The 24,837-nt window shown below is 35.9% G+C and overlaps 2 protein-coding genes across 4 annotated transcripts in view; one reads left to right on the top strand and one right to left on the bottom strand.

Annotated features, from left to right (window-relative positions):
* Positions 1 to 24,837, top strand: part of LOC129771711 (uncharacterized) — a 109,915-nt gene that overhangs the window by 3,125 nt on the left and 81,953 nt on the right. The window lies entirely within an intron of this gene.
* LOC129761458 (uncharacterized) lies at positions 5,208 to 5,867 on the bottom strand. Its single transcript, XM_055759180.1, has one exon. It carries the CDS (start codon positions 5,865 to 5,867, stop codon positions 5,208 to 5,210), a length of 660 nt encoding a protein of 219 aa, XP_055615155.1.

Here is a 24,837-nt window from a genome sequence, read left to right as displayed (position 1 = left end):
GATTTACTCAAACACGAAAAATAACATAGTTTTGAAAATCACTCATCATGTAGAGTGGAATATGCTCTTTCAAATGCCGCCAATAATCTTTGTTTACGTTTGCCCCAGAAAGAATGACAAAACAATTGAAGAGAGCATATTTTTGGGAAGAAATATCAATAACTTTGAGTAAAGTTGAAATATCGACAAGTTCTGCATCGGAAAATGTTTGTATTAGCAAGCTCTAACAGTCTTTCGAAGACAGTTTGCATGCAGAATTAGAAATATAAAAGTTAGAGCAAAAAAAAATGGTTTTTTTCATGGTGACCCTAACGTAACATAGAAAAAGGCGCTATATCGATTATTTTTAGAGATAAACTTTGTTCTACAAAGATGTCTCAAATAATGGGAGCTACAACATTGTCGAACTATGTTTACCTCTATCTATAAAGATAAGAAAGTTAGATTTTTTATTTCATCGACAATTGTGGTCACCCTATTTTTGACAACATAAAAACGAGCGCTCTATCTTGAGTCACCACTTTGTGTAAGACAGTTTTTGTCTAGAGAATAACTGTCAAGCTCTAAATGCTAATTTTCACTTAAATGCATCTCCTGGACCATTGTGCATTGGAAGCTGCACATTTTTCCCATCTTTCAGGTAATTTATGAATGAAAAAAAGATCACAGGAGGGTTATGTCCGTGATAGGACCGCATAGATGACGTAGGATTACGTTAATCTGTTGATTTTGGATGTTTGAAATTCTCATAAATCCATTATGAAATGACTGAGCAACGAGCGTTTGAAGTTGGGCAATTTTCACAGTGTGATAGATTTTCATTTTTCAATTTGTACTTCCAAAAGACGCAAATCTATGTCAAAATTTGGAGATGCGCGAGATAAAGGACACGGCACTAGAGGCTGCGATTCTACTAAGAAAATGAAAATTTCTACAGAGTACAGACGCACTGGATGTGAGAGAATAGATTACTTTTACGGATCGACCGATCAGAGCAAGGAATTTCCATTTGGAGATTTTTCGATTGTTTGATAGTTAGCTTCATATAACATATTATTTTATTCATTGTAATGAATTGTTATGGAGTGCTCAGATCGGTTATGGCAAAAATCTCGTCAATCCTTCAGGAAATAACTAAGCAATAATTGTAAGTTTTTTTCCCTGTTGGATGTGAACCACTGCGTCCATTATTCTGAACTATTGTGGTATATCCTATTTTTTATACTCCACTTCAAGCTTACCTACTGCTTATTGATGAAGAAGTAGACAGAAAGCTATAGCGAGATAGGTGCCAATCAGGAATACTCTGTTTGATACATTTTATAATCCTGATCGGCGACGCAGACCAAATTTCCTTGGGCTCCAGAATAGCCTTATCAAGGTATTGAAGTCTGCGTCTAGTTAGAGCTCCACAATTACAGAGCAAATGTTCCGAGGTTTCGCTTTCGGTGTTACAAAAGCGACAAATATCATCTTGCACTAAACCTATGTTTTTGAGATGGTATTTACTCGGACAGTGTCCTGTTATAAGGCCCGTGATTGTGCTGAAGTCTTTCTTATTAAGACTCAGCAATTGTTGAGTAATTTTAATACTCGGCGTGATAAATTTTTTTGACTGGTTAAGTTGTACCGCCAACCAGTTGGCTAACACTTCCCGGTCTTCAGCTCACCTTTCAACACACAGTCAGAAATTCCACAGAATGGTTCTGGACCAGTGAAAGGTGAGCTTGAGCCGTTCCTGGCAAGTTCATCTGCTCGCTCGTTACCCTCTATGCCGCAATGGCCAGGAATCCAGTACAGTTGTACCGAACTTATCCGACGTAGTTGCCGTAAGAGGAGAATGCATTCCCAGACAATTTTTGAGGAGCATTTAAAAGCATTTAAAGCTTTAAGTGCCGCTTGACTGTCTGAGAATATGCAGATGTTAGCATGTTTTAGCTATATTTTCTTTTAAGGCAGACATTTGAGCATTCTATTATAGCAGCTATTTCTGCCTGAAAAACTGTTGGCCAGTTTCCCATAGATACAGATATTTTGTTCTGGGACCATACACTCCAGCACCTGTTCTGATTCCCATTTTTGACCCATCAGTGTAGAACATGATTGAACCATTACGAACACTGGGACCGCCTTCATCCCATACTGAACGAGAAGGTTCGATTACACTGTATGGAATGTCGTAGTTAGTCCTAGGTTCCATCCAATCACTGTTCATCTCTGAGGATGGTCCTACGGGTAAGAGATTCAGGATGCTCAAGTGACCAATTTTGTCTCCGTCTAGTATTTTTTTCCATTGTTTAAGCTTTAGAGCGCTTTTCTTAGCCTCTAGCTGTACATGTTGGTTCAGAGGTAGCAAGTGAAGAATAGCCTCCAGTGCCTTCGAGGGTGTGCTTTGCATTGCTCTAGTAATTGCAACGCATGCTAGTCGTGGGAGTTTGTTTAGCGTTTTTGTAGCTACAGTCTCCTTGGTCTTCGGCCACCAGACTAATGAGGCATAGGTTATCCTAGGCCGCACAATGGCAGTGTAGACCCACATTACCATTTCTGGTTTAAGGCCCCATGTTCTTCCTATCATTTTAGAACATGCCCATAGGGCTGTATTGGCCTTACTGATTATTGCATCTAAGTGCGTATTCCAGTTGAGTTTAGCATCTAGGATAACACCTAGATATTTCACTGAAGTGCTGCATTTTATTTCCACTCCCCCAAGATATAAAGACTGCAGATGCTGTTTTTTATTTTTGGTGAATGGGACAATTGTTGTTTTTGAGGGATTTATGCTCAGACCTTCTGTGGTACACCAGGTTTGTGTAAGGTTTAAGGCCATCTGCATTCTGCTCGATATCACGTCGTCGAACTTGCCTCGTATCATTATGACTAGATCATCAGCGAAGCCCACAATTTCAAAACCTCTTGCCTCTAAACTTGTCAGAAGGTCGTCAACTACTAGTGACCAAAGGAGAGGTGATAGAACGCCTCCTTGTGGGCAACCCTTTGTTGCAATCACGTAATTAGACGACCCGCCCAGCTCCGAGGTGATTTGTCTGTGTGTGAGCATGCCATGGATCCATTCGACTATACAGTTATCGAAGTGTCTTCTTCTCATTGCCTGTGCCATTGATAGATAAGAAGCATTATCAAAAGCACCTTCGATGTCAAGAAACGCGCATAATGCGGTTTCTTTTGACAAGAGAGATTTTTCAATTTTTGTCACAAGCATGTGTAGTGCTGTGATTGTGGATTTGCCTGATTGGTAGGCAAATTGGTATGTGGATAGTGGGTGTTTGGACATGAATACAGACTTTATGTATTCATATAATACTTTTTCCATAGTTTTCATCAGTATTGATGATAAACTAATTGGTCTGAAAGCCTTTGGAAGTAATTTGTCGCGTTTTCCCGCTTTTGAGATGAAAACTACTTTCACAAGTCTCCATATCGAAGGAATGTGCTCTAGTATCAGACTTGCCTTAAAGATCTCGATTAGAGATGGAATTAGTTTTGATTCTCCATTTTGAATCAGGGCTGGAAAAATCCCACCTGCACCTGCAGATTTGTAAGGTAGAAAGGATCTCATCGCGTTTACTACCCTGGCCCTCGTGAAAGCTAATCCAGCAACTATATTTGCGAAATCCTTTGCACTTTCGGGTCCTGTGAGACGCCTTCGAGAGCATATTGTGTCGCCATTATAGCCAGGATTTGTATCCGAGTGGACAGATGTAGATCCCAGAAAGTGAGTCTTCATCAGCAAGTCTAGTACTTCTGAGGTGTCATCCTTTTTAAGCGATCCAAGCCCGTTCGAGTGGTCTTTTGCCAAAGTCTTGTTGAGTCTAGCAACGATTGGAGTATTTTCAATGCTTTCGCAGTTATATACCCAGGATTTTCGTTTAGATCGTCTCAGTTCTCTACTGTACTCAGTTAGGGCTCTCTTATATTGAGACCAGTCCGAGGTAATTTTTGCTCTGTTGAACGCGCCGTTTTGCGAAGCCGTTCGAGCCTTTTATTCCACCAAGGAACGTTTCTTGTCGAAGAAACTTTTCTCAGTGGGCAATTACTGTTGTAGGCAGAGACTATCGTTGCATCTAATTCTTTTGTAGCTGATTCAAGCTGCTGAATCGACCTTATTATCGAGTTTAGAGTTTTTGACTCGAGTTCAAGTGCATACCGATCCCAATTGGTTTTTTTGAGATCTCGGTATTCTCTATGAACTTCCATGCCACCATTCCATTAAAAAAAGTGTGTCTATGATCGGACAAAGACGCCTCTTCGGAAACGTGCCAGTTATGGATATTTTCTTGAACAGCCGGGCTGCACAGCGTTAGATCTAAGACTTCTTGTCTGATAGCGTTAATGAAGGTTGGTTCATTCCCTTTGTTAGCAATATCTATGTTGTTTAACGAGAGAAATTCTAAAAGACACTCACTTCGGTAATTAATATCCGTACTTGCCCACAAAGTGTGATGAGCGTTGGCATCACATCCGATGATGAAGTCCTTGTTAATTTCCCTGCAGTAGTTTACAAACGCCGCTACCTCTCGTGGAGGAACCTCAGGAACGTCGTCTGGAAAGTAAGCCGACGCAATTACGATGTCGGCCCTTCCTTTGGCGGTAGGAACTTCCACTCTGATCGCGACGATGTCCCTTTGAATGAACTCTGTAATAGGAAAGCATTTAATGTTTGCATTTACTAAGCAGCTCTTGCGGAGTCATGCTTGTCATCATAGAACAACTTACATGAACCTGTTTGAATACCTAGTATTCTTCCTTTGTGAACCCAAGGCTCTTGTATAAGAGATCCACAGCGTCTTTTGTAAACCTCCTGGATAGCACGCTCGACGCTGCTTTGGCGTGATGGAGGTTTATTTGCAGAACTTTAGTGTTCTGCATTAGGTTGGGTTGTCCGATCTGGTAGTTCATTTGGGAGGATCGGAGTCCCATCTGTTTTTTTTTTTTGAAAATCAGGTCAGGTTTTTTGCTTGTTCCAGTTTCCGTATTCGTATTGGATCTGGGATGGGTTTGAAGAAACTCACCTTTTTTACTTGGCACAGTCGAGGCTCCTAACCTGTTTGCGATAACCGTTGAGTTTGTACCGCTTGGGCCGGGAATACTCAGAATGCCAAGCTTCTTGTTTTTCGGAGAAGCTTCACGAGGGCGCTTTGGTTTACCAGAAACCCTTCTGACAACTTCTTGAGCATTTTGTGGTTCCACTATTTTGGAGTCACTAGTCTCTGGGTTATGACTTGGCGCTGCTTTGGATTTGTTTTCCTCAGCTTTGTTCCGCCAAATTGGAAGTTTTTATTGAAGTTTGTGCTAATTAGTTTACGCATTGAAGCTTCGTCGACTGTTAGCGTCCAGTCCGCGTGAATTTCGTTGGGATTGGATCTCTTTAGTATTCGCCATTTATCGGTGGAGAGATTTTCATTTTGACTCTCAATGAGGCTTTTGAGTCTCTCGTCGCTGAATGTTGCGCTTTGTGGGAAAAAGGCATGGAGAATTTCTGGACGCGGAATATTTTTAGCGTCTAGAGCAACCAGTTTGATGTTGTCGTCTAGGATTATCCCGGGAACCACTTTCTTCAACCATTCCGAAGTTTGATGGTCTTTGCACGAAAGGATTAGATAACCTGACTTATACGAGCAATTGAAAAATTTGGGCTTAACCGGCTCGTTTCTTTCTATTGCAGTGAGTAGAGAATTTCGGATGGAATCTAACTGAGCCGTAGTAGGATCGGTGTTGGGATAGTCCTTCGGGAGTATTCCAACTTTGATCTGTTCCAAAGCTTCCTTGAAGGAGATTCCAGTTTCGACAGAAGTTATTGCGGAGTCTTTGTTTTGAAGAGTGTTTTGGGCATCTTTTTTTTTGCTCATTCAACCCCGCTCTTTTACGGGGGCAGAGATTTTGTTTAGATTTTTTAAGAATCGGTTTTTCATCACTACCAGGTAGTTCCGATCCTCGGGGGCGTTTTGCTGGTCCAGAGATGTGCTGACTCAGTGCTTGCTGCCGAGCTTCCTTTGCAGGGATCCCAGCTGCGACCAAGTTCTTCAGCCTCCTTCTCTGACCCTTGGTGAGGGTTTTTCTTCCACGAAGAGTGGACCTCAGCTGAATCTAGCACTTTAGGTTCAGTTTTTGTAGTGACGTTACTTTCGTCACTTTCATCCTCTAGCGACTCACAACGAGTTTCATGATACAGACCCTGTTCGATTTTGGCACGTTTCGTTTTTGGCACGGTTCGATTTAGGCACATGTGCCAAAAATGAACGGTTTTTCTTGAATCCTGGTTTTTTCGTCTTCCATTCAACCAATTTAAGCTCAAAACGAATGATATTATGATTCTTTACGTTAGCAATAAAAATAGCCGGGGTTTTCGAAAAAAAAAATTGTTGCAAAATGTCTTCAAATTGCATGAAACGCCGAGATCTACTGTCATCTCGAAAAAATTTTTTGTCAAAAATCGACACTGGGACTTTTTCCGTTTTTGTAGGAATACGAGGCAAAAAGTATGGTTTGGGGTGCCAATGAAAATCGTCATATCGATTTTTCATACAGGACTCCCTACGAAATGTTGATTTGCTCGATAAAATACCCTCTGCAAAATATTAGCTCATACGGACTTCATTTACTATTGTCGCAGATCTCAAAATTTTAGTTTTCTGGAAATCGAAAAATCACCCAAGGGGGGAGTAAAGGAAATCGGGGTTTTCGAAAAAAGTTTTTTGATGCTAAATGTCTTAGAATTGCATGAAACGTCAAGATTTACACTTAAACCTGTTTACGTGCGGTTTTTTTTGTGCGAATTTTTTTTGTACGATTTTTTTGTGCGGTTTTTTGTTCTTGTGTGGTTTTTTTGTGCGATTTGTTTTGCGCGGTATATGAAAAAAAGCATATTTGACGAAGTTATCGTCCACTTAGTTTTTTTCGATGGTTAATACGCATTTCAGTGCGATAAAAAATATTTGCGTCTCAATTATCCACTTCTGAAATCAGTCTCTTCCTCCCATCAAATGCTCTAAGTTTTTGCAAGTTTTTTCATGACATGATTTCTAACAGCAACACGTTTCGACATGCAACTAAAAGCATAAAACAGCCACGCGCAACCGAAAAAGCAAACTGTCCCATCGTAAAGCAGGGAAACAAAAGGAAATTGAACGGTAAACGGCGTGGGTTTGAGTTATTTTCTTGGGGGAAACTTTTTTCATGAGGTCCCTATCTACCGCACAGAAAAAGTTTTTTTCTAAATGTGTACCGAACACGATTTTTTAAAGCTACTGGCGAAGTTTTGCACGATTTTTTTTATGCAATTTTTTTTCATGCGGTCCCTATCCATTTCCAATATTGCCGCAGTCCCCTTATAACTAATTATTTTTTTAATAGTTTCATTCAGCTTGACCTGTTTGTCTGTATGTTTGACTGTTTGTAGGGTTGTCCTACATTAATAGAACATTGACCCCGTTCCCGTTGACTGATTGATCTGAAATTTTGGAAGACACCTCTAATTCTACTGTCATTATGAAACTGCGTATTCCATGATCTTTAAAAATTCAATTTGACCGCCGCTATAAAAATGACTGCATGCTTGACTTGGAGAACCCAAAACGTAATAAACAACATAAATTCAAAAAAGGTCGCCCCCACTAAATGGTCGACTATGTATTTTTTGCAATCCCCTAAATATCTGATTTGAAAAATGATTTGACTAATAAAATACAGTACACAATGAAATTATTCCGAAGTAAATTAGGTAAGAAATAAACGTTAGATTTCCATTATCCACAATTAGTTGTTTTATCAAATACCCCACGATTTTATTTTAGTCTCATCAATGTCCTAGATTAATAAAGAAACGGATGTGATAACTACTAACTGCTTCTTGCCTAATTATTTTCTAGCTTTTAGTACATTAAACCATTTAACTTAAAACTTTTTTTTTTACTTATTTTATTTTCTAGTAAATTATCTGTATCATTAGTATACTTCTCTACAATAAAACCATTAAACTTTTTTTTTTCAATTTTTATTTTTTATCTAACATTCTTTGGAATATTTTGATGATGTACTGTATTATATTAGTCAAATTATTTCATTTGATACCAATATTAAGGGGATTGCAAAAAATACATAGTCGACCATTTTGTGGCGGCGACGTCAAGCCATTCCAAGCGACCAAATTGAATTTTTCAAGATTATGGAATACGCAGTTTTATAATGGCAGTAGAATTAAAGGTTTGTTCCAAATTTCAGATCAATGAGTGATCAGGAACGGGGTCAAATTTCAATTAATGTGGGACAACCCTACAAACATTCAAACATACATACTAACAGGGCAAGCTGAATGAAACCATCAAGAATTAACTGTTTATTTGGGAACTGCGGCCATCTTGGATTTGGATTGTTCATGGTCTACTGTGTTCTACCAGTCGAGCACTTTCATTTGATACCCATATTGATGGGACTTTGAAAAAAATGACGTCGTTTTGTGGTGGTGGTCATTTTGGATTTGCATTTTTCATAAATAACTGTGTTCTACTATTGAACCCCTTCATTTGGTAACTATATTGATGGGGTTCTGGGAAAATATGTAATCCGCCATTATGTAGTGGCAGCTATTTTGAATTTTGCATTTTTCATAAATAACTGTGTTCTACTAGTCAAGCCCTTTCATTTGATACTCATATTGGCTATTCTATATGGAATTATTATACAAATTATTCAAAATTTCCGAAAATCAAAAATAAAATACGCCGTATAATCGAATCCCGGATAATCGAGTCTCCTGATAATCAAGTCTCCGGATAATCGAGTCCGACCTGTACTTACATTTTTTATGAAAATGTTTTTTAAAAATATTTCTCGATACACCATAGTAAGATGCACTTTCAGTATTTTTTTCAAATTTTTATCTCGAAGATATCGAGAATGGCATGAAAAACATTGAAAAGTACATTTTTTTTCCATAGATCCTATGTTGAACCTCATAAGGGGTTCAAAAAAAAAATAGTCAAAATTTCTTATTTGGTATCCTATACAATATTTGCCATAGAGCGGGTGATTTGGTTTGGGGGTACTTTTTACTTCCATACTCGGCCAGACCCTTTGACATGACCATTTTCGTTGCCTCACTAAATCGATACCTCAAACTAAAGTCAATTATTTAGTTAGTCTTCTTTGGAAAAATGTAATGCTCGCAAAAAACTGGATTTTGCTTTGTTATTACTGATTGTATTTGTTTCTTATAGTTTACATGGTTTCGGGACCAAGGGCGCTATATCGGTATCGATACCTATAAATGTTGTTAAAATAAAGTCTATAACCCAAAGAATGTCAGGGTTTTGAATATTAAATTATTTATATCATTAAAGTTCAGTAAATTCACATTTTAAAATGGAGTATTCGCAATTTGAATCATGCGTAGAAACTTGATTCATATTCCGAACACTAATTTTAATGAAGATATCTGCATAAAATATCATTTTATTTCATCCATTTATTGTAGATTCTTACTATTTCTAGTACTTAACATGAAAACAACAAACGAAATAGTTGGAAAAACTACAGAAACTGAAAAATTAGCGATATTTGTCTTTTGCAGAATGTGCTAACGCAAACATTTTATGATTGGTTTTGACTGTCACTTTCTTGCAAATGCTATAAATTATAAATTATAGGCTGTATCGATACCTGTAAATGATGTTGAAATGAAGGCTATTACCCAAAGAATTTAAGGGTTTTGATTATTCAATTATTTATAACATTTTTCAGTTTTTCAGTAAATTTATATTTGAAAATGACGTGTTCGGAATTTGAATCATGCGTAGAAACTTGATTCATATTCCGAACACTACTTAAATATTATTTTCAATGAAGATTTTTGCATAAAATATCAATATGTTCATCTATTTATTGTAGGTTCACACATTCTCTAGCACTTAACATGAAAACAACATACAAAATTGTTGAAAAAACTGCGCAAACTGAAAAATGGACGATGCTTGTTTTTTACGGACTTTGCTAACGCAAACATTTTATCATTGGTGTTTTCATTATTCAATTGTTTATATCATAAAAGTTTGGTACATTTATATTTGAAAATGAAGTGTTCGAAATTTGAATCATGCGTAGAAACTTGATTCATATTCCGAACACTACTTAAATATTATTTTCAATGAAGATTTTTGCATAAAATATCAATATGTTCATCTATTTATTGTAGGTTCACACATTCTCTAGCACTTAACATGAAAACAACATACAAAATTGTTGAAAAAACTGCGCAAACTGAAAAATGGACGATGCTTGTTTTTTACGGACTTACGGCAAACATTTTATCATTGGTGTTTTCATTATTCAATTGTTTATATCATAAAAGTTTGGTACATTTATATTTGAAAATGAAGTGTTCGGAATTTGAATCATGCGTAGAAACTTGATTCATATTCCGAACACTACTTAAATATTATTTTCAATGAAGATTTTTGCATAAAATATCAATATGTTCATCTATTTATTGTAGGTTCACACATTCTCTAGCACTTAACATGAAAACAACATACAAAATTGTTGAAAAAACTGCGCAAACTGAAAAATGGACGATGCTTGTTTTTTACGGACTTTGCTAACGCAAACATTTTATCATTGGTGTTTTCATTATTCAATTGTTTATATCATAAAAGTTTGGTACATTTACATTTGAAAATGAAGTGTTCCGAATTTGAATCATGCGTAGAAACTTGATTCATATTCCGAACACTACTTAAATATTATTTTCAATGAAGATTTTTGCATAAAATATCAATATGTTCATCTATTTATTGTAGGTTCACACATTCTCTAGCACTTAACATGAAAACAACATACAAAATTGTTGAAAAAACTGCGCAAACTGAAAAATGGACGATGCTTGTTTTTTACGGACTTTGCTAACGCAAACATTTTATCATTGGTGTTTTCATTATTCAATTGTTTATATCATAAAAGTTTGGTACATTTATATTTGAAAATGAAGTGTTCGAAATTTGAATCATGCGTAGAAACTTGATTCATATTCCGAACACTACTTAAATATTATTTTCAATGAAGATTTTTGCATAAAATATCAATATGTTCATCTATTTATTGTAGGTTCACACATTCTCTAGCACTTAACATGAAAACAACATACAAAATTGTTGAAAAAACTGCGCAAACTGAAAAATGGACGATGCTTGTTTTTTACGGACTTACGGCAAACATTTTATCATTGGTGTTTTCATTATTCAATTGTTTATATCATAAAAGTTTGGTACATTTATATTTGAAAATGAAGTGTTCGGAATTTGAATCATGCGTAGAAACTTGATTCATATTCCGAACACTACTTAAATATTATTTTCAATGAAGATTTTTGCATAAAATATCAATATGTTCATCTATTTATTGTAGGTTCACACATTCTCTAGCACTTAACATGAAAACAACATACAAAATTGTTGAAAAAACTGCGCAAACTGAAAAATGGACGATGCTTGTTTTTTACGGACTTTGCTAACGCAAACATTTTATCATTGGTGTTTTCATTATTCAATTGTTTATATCATAAAAGTTTGGTACATTTACATTTGAAAATGAAGTGTTCCGAATTTGAATCATGCGTAGAAACTTGATTCATATTCCGAACACTACTTAAATATTATTTTCAATGAAGATTTTTGCATAAAATATCAATATGTTCATCTATTTATTGTAGGTTCACACATTCTCTAGCACTTAACATGAAAACAACATACAAAATTGTTGAAAAAAACTGCGCAAACTGAAAAATGGACGATGCTTGTTTTTTACGGACTTTGCTAACGCAAACATTTTATCATTGGTGTTTTCATTATTCAATTGTTTATATCATAAAAGTTTGGTACATTTATATTTGAAAATGAAGTGTTCGAAATTTGAATCATGCGTAGAAACTTGATTCATATTCCGAACACTACTTAAATATTATTTTCAATGAAGATTTTTGCATAAAATATCAATATGTTCATCTATTTATTGTAGGTTCACACATTCTCTAGCACTTAACATGAAAACAACATACAAAATTGTTGAAAAAACTGCGCAAACTGAAAAATGGACGATGCTTGTTTTTTACGGACTTTGCTAACGCAAACTTTTTATCATTGGTGTTTTCATTATTCAATTGTTTATATCATAAAAGTTTGGTACATTTACATTTAAAAATGAAGTGTTCGGAATTTGAATCATGCGTAGAAACTTGATTCATATTCCGAACACTACTTAAATATTATTTTCAATGAAGATTTTTGCATAAAATATCAATATGTTCATCTATTTATTGTAGGTTCACACATTCTCTAGCACTTAACATGAAAACAACATACAAAATTGTTGAAAAAACTGCGCAAACTGAAAAATGGACGATGCTTGTTTTTTACGGACTTACGGCAAACATTTTATCATTGGTGTTTTCATTATTCAATTGTTTATATCATAAAAGTTTGGTACATTTATATTTGAAAATGAAGTGTTCGAAATTTGAATCATGCGTAGAAACTTGATTCATATTCCGAACACTACTTAAATATTATTTTCAATGAAGATTTTTGCATAAAATATCAATATGTTCATCTATTTATTGTAGGTTCACACATTCTCTAGCACTTAACATGAAAACAACATACAAAATTGTTGAAAAAACTGCGCAAACTGAAAAATGGACGATGCTTGTTTTTTACGGACTTACGGCAAACATTTTATCATTGGTGTTTTCATTATTCAATTGTTTATATCATAAAAGTTTGGTACATTTATATTTGAAAATGAAGTGTTCGGAATTTGAATCATGCGTAGAAACTTGATTCATATTCCGAACACTACTTAAATATTATTTTCAATGAAGATTTTTGCATAAAATATCAATATGTTCATCTATTTATTGTAGGTTCACACATTCTCTAGCACTTAACATGAAAACAACATACAAAATTGTTGAAAAAACTGCGCAAACTGAAAAATGGACGATGCTTGTTTTTTACGGACTTTGCTAACGCAAACATTTTATCATTGGTGTTTTCATTATTCAATTGTTTATATCATAAAAGTTTGGTACATTTACATTTGAAAATGAAGTGTTCGGAATTTGAATCATGCGTAGAAACTTGATTCATATTCCGAACACTACTTAAATATTATTTTCAATGAAGATTTTTGCATAAAATATCAATATGTTCATCTATTTATTGTAGGTTCACACATTCTCTAGCACTTAACATGAAAACAACATACAAAATTGTTGAAAAAACTGCGCAAACTGAAAAATGGACGATGCTTGTTTTTTACGGACTTTGCTAACGCAAACATTTTATCATTGGTGTTTTCATTATTCAATTGTTTATATCATAAAAGTTTGGTACATTTATATTTGAAAATGAAGTGTTCGAAATTTGAATCATGCGTAGAAACTTGATTCATATTCCGAACACTACTTAAATATTATTTTCAATGAAGATTTTTGCATAAAATATCAATATGTTCATCTATTTATTGTAGGTTCACACATTCTCTAGCACTTAACATGAAAACAACATACAAAATTGTTGAAAAAACTGCGCAAACTGAAAAATGGACGATGCTTGTTTTTTACGGACTTTGCTAACGCAAACATTTTATCATTGGTGTTTTCATTATTCAATTGTTTATATCATAAAAGTTTGGTACATTTACATTTGAAAATGAAGTGTTCCGAATTTGAATCATGCGTAGAAACTTGATTCATATTCCGAACACTACTTAAATATTATTTTCAATGAAGATTTTTGCATAAAATATCAATATGTTCATCTATTTATTGTAGGTTCACACATTCTCTAGCACTTAACATGAAAACAACATACAAAATTGTTGAAAAAAACTGCGCAAACTGAAAAATGGACGATGCTTGTTTTTTACGGACTTTGCTAACGCAAACATTTTATCATTGGTGTTTTCATTATTCAATTGTTTATATCATAAAAGTTTGGTACATTTATATTTGAAAATGAAGTGTTCGAAATTTGAATCATGCGTAGAAACTTGATTCATATTCCGAACACTACTTAAATATTATTTTCAATGAAGATTTTTGCATAAAATATCAATATGTTCATCTATTTATTGTAGGTTCACACATTCTCTAGCACTTAACATGAAAACAACATACAAAATTGTTGAAAAAACTGCGCAAACTGAAAAATGGACGATGCTTGTTTTTTACGGACTTTGCTAACGCAAACTTTTTATCATTGGTGTTTTCATTATTCAATTGTTTATATCATAAAAGTTTGGTACATTTACATTTAAAAATGAAGTGTTCGGAATTTGAATCATGCGTAGAAACTTGATTCATATTCCCAACACTACTTAAATATTATTTTCAATGAAGATTTTTGCATAAAATATCAATATGTTCATCTATTTATTGTAGGTTCACACATTCTCTAGCACTTAACATGAGAACAACATACAAAATTGTTGAAAAAACTGCGCAAACTGAAAAATGGACGATGCTTGTTTTTTACGGACTTTGCTAACGCAAACATTTTATCATTGGTGTTTTCATTATTCAATTGTTTATATCATAAAAGTTTGGTACATTTATATTTGAAAATGAAGTGTTCGAAATTTGAATCATGCGTAGAAACTTGATTCATATTCCGAACACTACTTAAATATTATTTTCAATGAAGATTTTTGCATAAAATATCAATATGTTCATCTATTTATTGTAGGTTCACACATTCTCTAGCACTTAACATGAAAACAACATACAAAATTGTTGAAAAAACTGCGCAAACTGAAAAATGGACGATGCTTGTTTTTTACGGACTTTGCTAACGCAAACATTTTATCATTGGTGTTTTCATTATTCAATTGTTTATATCATAAAAGTTTGGTACATTTACATTTAAAAATGAAGTGTTCGGAATTTGAATCATGCGTAGAAACTTGATTCATATTCCGAACACTACTTAAATATTATTTTCAATGAAGATTTTTGCATAAAATATCAATATGTTCATCTATTTATTGTAGGTTCACACATTCTCTAGCACTTAACATGAGAACAACATACAAAATTGTTGAAAAAACTGCGCAAACTGAAAAATGGACGATGCTTGTTTTTTACGGACTTTGCTAACGCAAACATTTTATCATTGGTGTTTTCATTATTCAATTGTTTATATCATAAAAGTTTGGTACATTTATATTTGAAAATGAAGTGTTCGAAATTTGAATCATGCGTAGAAACTTGATTCATATTCCGAACACTACTTAAATATTATTTTCAATGAAGATTTTTGCATAAAATATCAATATGTTCATCTATTTATTGTAGGTTCACACATTCTCTAGCACTTAACATGAAAACAACATACAAAATTGTTGAAAAAACTGCGCAAACTGAAAAATGGACGATGCTTGTTTTTTACGGACTTTGCTAACGCAAACATTTTATCATTGGTGTTTTCATTATTCAATTGTTTATATCATAAAAGTTTGGTACATTTACATTTAAAAATGAAGTGTTCGGAATTTGAATCATGCGTAGAAACTTGATTCATATTCCGAACACTACTTAAATATTATTTTCAATGAAGATTTTTGCATAAAATATCAATATGTTCATCTATTTATTGTAGGTTCACACATTCTCTAGCACTTAACATGAGAACAACATACAAAATTGTTGAAAAAACTGCGCAAACTGAAAAATGGACGATGCTTGTTTTTTACGGACTTTGCTAACGCAAACATTTTATCATTGGTGTTTTCATTATTCAATTGTTTATATCATAAAAGTTTGGTACATTTATATTTGAAAATGAAGTGTTCGGAATTTGAATCATGCGTAGAAACTTGATTCATATTCCGAACACTACTTAAATAGTAATTTCAATGATTATTTTTGCATAAAATATCAATATGTTCATCTATTTATTGTGGGTTCACACATTCTCTAGCACTTAACATGAAAACAACATACAAAATTGTTGAAAAAACTGCGCAAACTGAAAAATGGATGATGCTTGTTTTTTACGGACTTTGCTAACGCAAACATTTTATCATTGGTGTTTTCATTATTCAATTGTTTATAACATAAATGTTTAGTAAATTTACATTTAAAAATGAAGTGTTCGGAATTTGAGACGGTTCGGAATATGAGACAAAATGGTATTCGATCATACCTACAACTACACTATTTCAATTGTCAAATGTGTTCCATTTTTCTGTGTCACCGCGTAACTGAACCCTTCCCTACTGATTCCGTCGACACCAACATTCAAACGTCCATTCACGCCACTTAATCCATTCAGATCTGGGCATTTCTCCATAATTAATATTTCTCACAGTCGTTCATGACTTATTGGGGATTTTATACACTTTGTGCACCGTTTCAACTTAAAATTCAAGAGAACGAACACTTTATCGGCACGAATCGTGCCGGGAGCATTGTATCCGCCCGAACCGGGTCAAAGTCATGAACAATCTTGACAGTGCTAATGAACGTTTTCTCTCCAACCAATAGTATATCTGAGTAAAAATAGCACTTGGCATCTGGAATTTAATTTACTTTGCGTTATGCACGTACATTTGAATTTGAGGCGAAGCCGATAGCCGCGCGCATCTTAAAAATTCATATCACCACACAGCACGGAATCTGCAAACGAACTCGAAAGCTAGTTATGCGAATGGCAGCGGCGGGGAAAAAACCGCGCCAGCAACAGATAAACACGCATTTTAATTACGAGAACCGCGCTTATCGGTGTGGGGACCAGAGGCAAGGTGATTTCCACCCGAGGCAAAGGGAAATTTATTGTCCTCCCCCTCCATCTGCTCGCTCAGCACACCTATCCAATCACGACGGTTGATAGTGATAGTGATTGGTGTATGTAACGGCTCGGAACAATAGAATTAGATACCGCGCTAAACTGACAAACAGACGGCGCTGATGCCAAGCAAAAGTGGTTGTTTTTCATCGTCAATCGCCGCGGCTTCACAGAAAATTACGCAGAAAGTGAAAATACGCGTTTTCTCATGAGGCGGCATCGCCGCGCTTTGTGAGTCTAGCCGATAATGATTTTCCCAGCGGCGAATGGTGCGGTTTGTTGGAATATATTTGCGCTACTTGACGGTTAGTGACAGCTGTAATTGGAATCAAGTTTCAAAGCAATCACGCAGAACAAATTTTCGTCTCCGTGGCATTCAAATATTTATGAGAACGACTGCTTGCAATATTGACGTTCCTTCGAACAACGACAGTTGTGCCATGAGATGGTAATCAATATTTAGCAACCAAAACGCGCGTCATCCATTAACATCGGTAGCCTTGGCATTGTCACCCTCTATGGGCATCAAGCCAACGAGGCGCACTTCCACCACGTGTCTCGGTGAATAAGCTTGCCAAAATATTTTTTTGCGGAATTATGGGTTCGACTTTCATTGTCAATTCCAATGCCGAGATGCCACTTTGGGTTTAGTTTTCGTTTGTTTGTTCGCATCGTTGCGTCTTTTGTTAGTGTGTCAGCTCACAATTGAGCCTGTGCTGATTTCATGGGTTAGTTGCTTCTCGGAGAACACAGAGTCAAATAACATAATGATGCCACTAAAACCTCAAAACAACGCTTTTATCGATCTCATTACGATTCAGCATAATCTACTTCCTGCTCTCTTATAAGGTGAAACCCAACGCACACGAATCCATCTACCGCTCAAGCTCACACCTTGGCTGGGCGAAAAAAAAAAGTACACACAAAATACGAATACCATAAAAGCGGTCCAAGTCGTGTGCGGCACACACAGATTACGGTCAGCCCTCCTCGATTGGCGGTCAAGGGCGATCTTCGCAAGCCACCAGACAGACGACGTTCAAGGATCGAGGAGGTGAGGCGACATATTTAAGTTGTTTCACTTCACGGCGGCTCGTGGAGAAAACATCATTCATATCCGGGGCTTGTTGTGGCGCTGAATATATATGAACAAAAACATTTGTATGTCACAATGCAAGCGGAAATAATAATGATGCGATGCGGTGGATTTCGGTGGATGCTTTCAGATGCACATGGTTTAACACGCATATACACTCTGTCCAACTTCTATAATACCAGGTGATGATCTTTCTGCTTTGTGCCATTGTAAACAAACAATGTTTCAACTTATATTCTAGTGTATTGATATTGGTGACTGCCATACAATGCATGATTTTCATATGTGTGCGTGCAAGCGCTGAGCGTAAACCAAAGGTGTTGTATTTTTCAAGTGACAAGTTTCTATAAGACCAGTTAAATTTTTCCGTTGTTTTAGTTGATCAATAAATCCGGAAAACGCCGAAGGAAAAAGTGCCCACGGAAAGAAAAGAAAGACAAATCGATGCATTTCACCAACTAAATGTTAGTATCAGAGAAATTTCTCGTTGGATTGGACGATCCCATCGAGTAGTGCTCAACTATTTGGCGAATCTTCAAGGATACGGTAAAAAGAAGAGAGCTCCACGTAAATCTAAGCTCTCTGACCGGGATAAGCGGGAAATAGCTAGAACAGGTTCGAATACCTCAAAATCGCTTATGCAAATAAAGCAATATTTCAATTTGATTGTTACTCGGGTGACAATTCGTCAAGTTTCGGTAAAAAATCCTCACATAAAGAGGGTTTAAAAGGTTAAGGCTCCTCATCTTACACCATATCACATCGGAAGATGTCTGAGTTTTGCCAAAGCACACATGAACCGACAGTGGGACATGGTATGTTGTGACAAAGAATGTTTCTAAAATAATACATTTTGCTATATACCACAACGAAAAGTTCTTCAATGTATAGGTTATCTTCACTGACGAAAAAAAGTTTAATTAGGATGGTTCTGATGGTTTCAACGGGCACTGGAGTAATTTACGGAAGAAGGAACATTATTTTTCAACCAGAAATTTTGGTGGAGGCTCGTGCATGGTTTGGGCGGGATTCTGTGCAACCGGAAATCTCAAGATAGCTTTCACATCATTCAAGGATTACATTCATGTTCTAGAATCCTCTCTCCTATCGTTTTTTTGTGGATATCGTCACACAAAAATCACATTCCAGTAAAACAATGCTACTATTTATACCAGCAAGGAAACTAAACAATGGATTAAGTACCAAAAACTTATTTTTTGGACTTTTGGACTGGTTGACTCGCTCTCCAGATTTGAATCATGTTAAAATCTTAGGGGGATTCTTTGTACGCAGAATTTACACTGAGGGAAAACGGTACACCACGATTGAAGAGCTCAAGGTCGCAATTTCGGAACCATGGAAAAATATCTAGAATTTCGCTCAGCAGCATTTGGTATATAGTATTCCAACACAAATTTTCCAGGCTATTAGCAGAAATAGCAAGATTTCCAATTATTGACACGTAAATCAGCCGATCGTTTTGGATTTTTAATTGATAATACTGATGAATTTTGAAATGGTCTTATAGAAACTGGACAGCTGAAATTATCATATTTAAGCACAATAAATAAACAAACAACTCTTTTGAACGAAATTGACGTTAAATATACTTTATTCTAAGCAGTCTACAATGTATGAATGTATCTTGTTGAAATTCTAACTGTTTGTGTTGCAACGAAATAGAATCAGAGTGGTCTTATAGAAGTTGGACAGAGTGTATGTGACCGGTGTCAATGCTAATTGACTGCTTCAGTTTTAATTTTAAAATTTCAATGTTTAAATCAACGTCAACTTTAAATCAACTCGAATGGTGGTACGCTAAATTCGGAATTCGTGAACTGGGCTAAGATATTCCACGGACCTGATACGAATGAAACGATTTGTATTAGGCTGTCAAAAAAGTCCTGCGGTATTTCTGCAAGGTGTCGTTGTAAGCGCGTAGTTCTAGTTGTATTCGTTGTATCGAGTCATACTATAGCTTGTTGGAAAGGTATTTTTGCGCGCTATAATATAGTCCTTTACAGTGTTTTGTTTGGTTAAGTCGCTCGTGAGTTATAGTGTCGCAATTATGGAGCAAAATAAAGAGAAAATCCGACATATTTTACAGTACTACTATGACAAAGGCAAAAATGCATCTCAAGCTGCCAATAAAATTTGTGCAGTTTATGGACCCGATACAGTTTCCATTTCCACCGCACAACGATGGTTTCAACGTTTTCGTTCTGGTGTAGAGGTCGTCGAAGATGCGCCACGCTCCGGAAGGCCTGTCGTCGAAAATTGCGACAAAATCGCTGAATTAGCCGAGAAAGACCGGCATAGTAGCAGCCGTAGCATCGGCCAAGAGCTGGGGATAAGTCATCAAACCGTTATTAACCATTTGAAGAAGCTTGGATTCACAAAGAAGCTTGATGTATGGGTGCCACACACGTTGACGCAAAAAAAAACATCTTTGACAGTATCGACGCATGTGAATCGCTGCTGAATCGCAACAAAATCAACCCGTTTCTGAAGCGGATGGTGACTGGCGATGAAAAGTGGGTCACTTACGACAACGTGAAGCGCAAACGGTCGTGGTCGAAGCCCGCTGAAGCGGCTCAGACGGTGGCCAAGCCCTCATTAACGGCCAGGAAGGTTCTGCTGTGTGTTTGGTGGGATTGTCAAGGAATAGTCTATTATGAGCTGCTTCCCTATGTCCAAACGCTCAATTCGGACCTGTACTGCCAACAACTGGACCGCTTGAAGGTAGCACTCATGAAGAAGAGGCCATCTTTGATAAACAGAGGCCGCATTGTCTTCCATCAGGACAACGCCAGGCAGCACACTTCTTTGGTGACGCGCCAGAAGCTTCGGGTGCTCGGATAGGAGGTTCTTTTGCATCCGCCGTATAGTCCGGACCTTGCACCAAGTGACTACCACCTGTTTTTGTCAATGGCGAACGAGCTAGGTAGTCAGAAGTTAGCCACAACAGAGGCCTGTGAAAATTGGCTATCCGAGTTTTTTGCCAATAAGGAAGCGAGCTTCTATAACAGGGGTATTATGAAGTTGGCATCTCGTTGGGAACAAGTCATCGAACAAAACGGCGCATATTTGACTTAAAACAGATGATTGTAACTAATTTTATGAACAAATCAAAATTCAAAAAAAATACCGCAGAACTTTTTTGACAGCCTAATATATTCTATGAGAAGTTGTACGACATTCTGAAGTGATAGATTTAGCTTAGACCAGCGGTACTAAACCTTTGTTCTCATATGTGGTGTTACGCATCGCAAACAAATTAAGAAGGGTGACTATGAAATGATTGCTGGAAAGAACAAACATTAAAGAAATATATACATATGTAAAAAAAAATGGATCTCTGTCTGTCTGTCTTCTGATTCTTATGGACTCAGAAATTTCATGAACAGATTATGCTAGTTCGAGAACCCTCCCCCCTCTCTAAGGGGGGGGGGGGTGCCATACAAATGAAACACCAATGTCTGCATAACTCGAAAACTAATCAAGCAAATGCACATGTAAAGGTTTTAGGGGATACGAAACGTTTCTATGGTGAAAAGACACTCCTCCCCTTTTTTTCCGCCATACAAATGAAACACAAATTTCTGCATAACTCGAGAACTAATCAATGGAACCAAATTTGGTATATGGGGGCAATAAATGTTTCTATGGTGGTTTGACACTCCTACCCCCTCCTTAAGTAGAGGGGACTGCATAACTCGAGAACTAATCAAGCAAATGGAGCCAAATGTGAGGGTTTTTGGGTACGAGAAATGTTTCTATGGCGGTATGACACCTCTCCCACCTCTGGAATGGAGCGGGGTTCCATAAATATATTACACATATTTCAACCAAACAGACAATTGAAAATTTTCGGAAAACTCTGAAGGAAAATGGGAAAATTCAGAAAATTCAATTCCCATATGTTCTACAAATTCATAGTGACAAGCGTTGTTAGTCCACTTGATGTTTGTGTTAACGAAATTGATCTTTGTTCGGGAGTGGAAATGGATTTTATTGTGAAAAAATACACTTCTATATCTTCTTCCATCTATATACAGCCATGAAAAAAATGGGTGGGTTATAACTATGATATGAACGCAAGGTTGACGTGGGACTACCTTAGCTTAGCAATCATTTGTTTGTATTGATTACATTTGTGATTGAATGAAACATTTTCCGAATTCAATTGAATTCAATATATTTGCTTTGTGAGTAAAAAGATTGTATAATGCCATGTAAGGTCAATTTATGCATTGTGATAGATTATGTTCTTCGTTACAAGTAAATTGATTGACAGTCCTTTTACGTTTGGTATGATGACATCTTGGTTTAGAAGTCTGTGTTAGGCAAACACATTTCAGTCGGAACCAAATTGCCCCCGATTTACATTTATTTGCAATGCCAATTTCCCCAGACACCTTGGTTGCGAAGTCTGTATTGAGTAAACCCATTTCAGTCGGAACAAAAATACCCCCAACCTGCATGAATTTGCAATGCTAATTTCCTCAGACACCTTGGTTCTGAAGTCTGTGTTTGGGAAAAACCTTTCTGTCGGATCAAAAATGCCCCCAACTTTTATGTATTTGCAATGCCGATTTCTCTAACACTGTTTGGTTTTGAAGTCTGTGTTAGGGAACACATTTCGTTGAGAACAAAAGCCTCCATAGTTTCATGTATTAGCAATGCCGATTTCCCCAAGGCTGCTTGGTTTTGATGGCTGTGTTGGGTAAACCGTAAATCGGGCCAATCAAAACGAGGTAGTTAGAGCGTTTAGATAACGCTCAACATTTTACAGTTATTCAATTGTTTATCTAATGAAAAATAACATTTTATTTATTGGGATAGAAGCGTGGAAATATTCCGTTTCAATTGATGCAAACATATTTCCGATCCAGTAAGAAATGTTCAAATTAAAAGCATTCGGAATCTTTCATTTTTTCCTGCATGTTCTATGTTTCGGTTTTCATTTTACCCCACCATATACTCCGGTTAGACGTAGTAGATACTAATGTAGAAAACCCTCAGCTTTCAAGAAAAATATAAAAAATATAGCGCCCTCTAGTCCAAAACCATGAAAACAATAAAAAACGACTACAATCAATAATTACAAAAATTAAATTATTTTTTTTACTAGTTCAATGTTTTTTAATAAAATGCTAGCTCATTGGCTTCAATTTGATTTTCGATCATCAAAATCGGTAAAGTTGTTCGAATGTTATGAATTTTTGAAAAACGTCATTTTTGGGAAAATTGGAAAAAAATGATTTTTCGGATCACCCTAAAATGGAAATCACCCTGATGAAAAAATAAAAAAATACGGGTCTAATGTTTTGCGACGAAGAACAAAATTACCACCTTTGGAGAAAATCTGAGAACCACTATATCGGTTTGGCATGGAATGGTTGTATAAATAAAAAGGGATCGCCGAATGTGTTGATAAGAGCAAAATTCCAGGAAGGAATTGTCCGATTTAGGGCTGTCTTTATTCTATCATATTTTCTGTATCAAACATTTATTCCATGTAACGGAGAAATATGTTATTTGCAAGTGGTTGAAAAATCTTGAACGAGAATTGTGTCTGGAAATAATCTGATACTGTAATATCGAGTTTTGGTAGAAGTACTAGCAATTTCATAGTAAAAGGTAATTTTAAGGCAGTATTCTAGTCTAGAAATTTGAAAAAAAAATCTTTTTTTTTTGTTTCATATTTCTGTAGTTTAGGCATTCGAGAATACACCTTAGAAAGGACTTATCGATAATTCTGTCATTTACCGAGTTAGAGCCATTTTTGTTATGCGGTATCTAACCTGGTAGGGACATAACAATGAAATTCAAATGCGTTTTTCTCGAAACTAGTTTTTTCAAACTGGCATACACGATATCTCAAGTTCTACCGAACCTATCCATGTCGAATTTATATGGATACAATCTGCAGGCATCTCTCTATCGCATGAACCTCTAAAAATTGTATTTTTTAAATTTCACTATTTTCAAAAAATCGCAAAACGTAAGAAAAAACGTTTTAAACCGCATTTTGTTTTTTAAACGGCCGCCATTTTGTCAAAAATTATGTTTTTGACTTGTCCGAGGTTCATGCGATAACGATATCTTTACTGATTCAGAATCTGTTCGATATTTTTGTTTCAGATGACCAGAAGGGCTGAAATCGTGTACGCCATGGCACAACTTTTTTTTTTGAACCCTCTCACTTCATCAGCTCTTAACTATTCTAGTTATTATTTTTTTTTTCGTTCAATTTTTGTTTTATTGTTAAAGGATAGATGAACAAATAATGATATAATGGATAGTAAAAATATTCTTTGTTATATTTTTACGGAGCTCCAAAATACGTCCGAAATTGGTGTCTCTACACTATAATATCCCCTTAAAAGGTAGATTAGAAGATCAATCAATTAACAGTTCTGCGATTGAACCCATGAACGTGCGCTTAGTACGAAAACGTGAATTTTATAACCAAAGATAAATTTTGGGCGGGACGATGTTTGCCGGGTCAGCTAGTTTAATAATAAAACTCTTCGATACAGGTATTTGATAGCAATGACAAGGGCCAATAAATGAATGCTTTCACTGAGTGAGGAGCGATTTGAATTGGTTGTCAAATTAATTCTAAGCATTAACATGTACTATTGATTGCTCGCTGTCTAGAGCACATAATCTGAATCCTGAACTTCTCGAATGTCTAGATAGCTTCCCAGTATCTCTTAAGAAAACTACATCTCCAACGCAGAACAAAACATCTCAGAAGACGCAGAACGGCAACTGAAGATCCGAACCGAACCTTTTGTGTGGTGGCGGCCTAGGCGAAAGCAATAGCATCGAAATAACACAACTCTTAACACTGAAAAATACCTTATGTCACTTTTAACT

This window comes from Toxorhynchites rutilus, chromosome 1, assembly GCF_029784135.1.
Source record: "Toxorhynchites rutilus septentrionalis strain SRP chromosome 1, ASM2978413v1, whole genome shotgun sequence".
Lineage (NCBI taxonomy): Eukaryota > Metazoa > Arthropoda > Insecta > Diptera > Culicidae > Toxorhynchites > Toxorhynchites rutilus.
Note: the sequence above shows the minus strand (reverse complement) of the source record. Positions and strands in the feature narration are given on the sequence as shown.

Excerpts from the sequence above, each read along its gene's own strand:
- LOC129761458 (XM_055759180.1), bottom strand. The coding sequence starts at position 5,867 with ATGAGCAAAAAAAAAGATGCCCAAAACACTCTTCAAAACAAAGACTCC.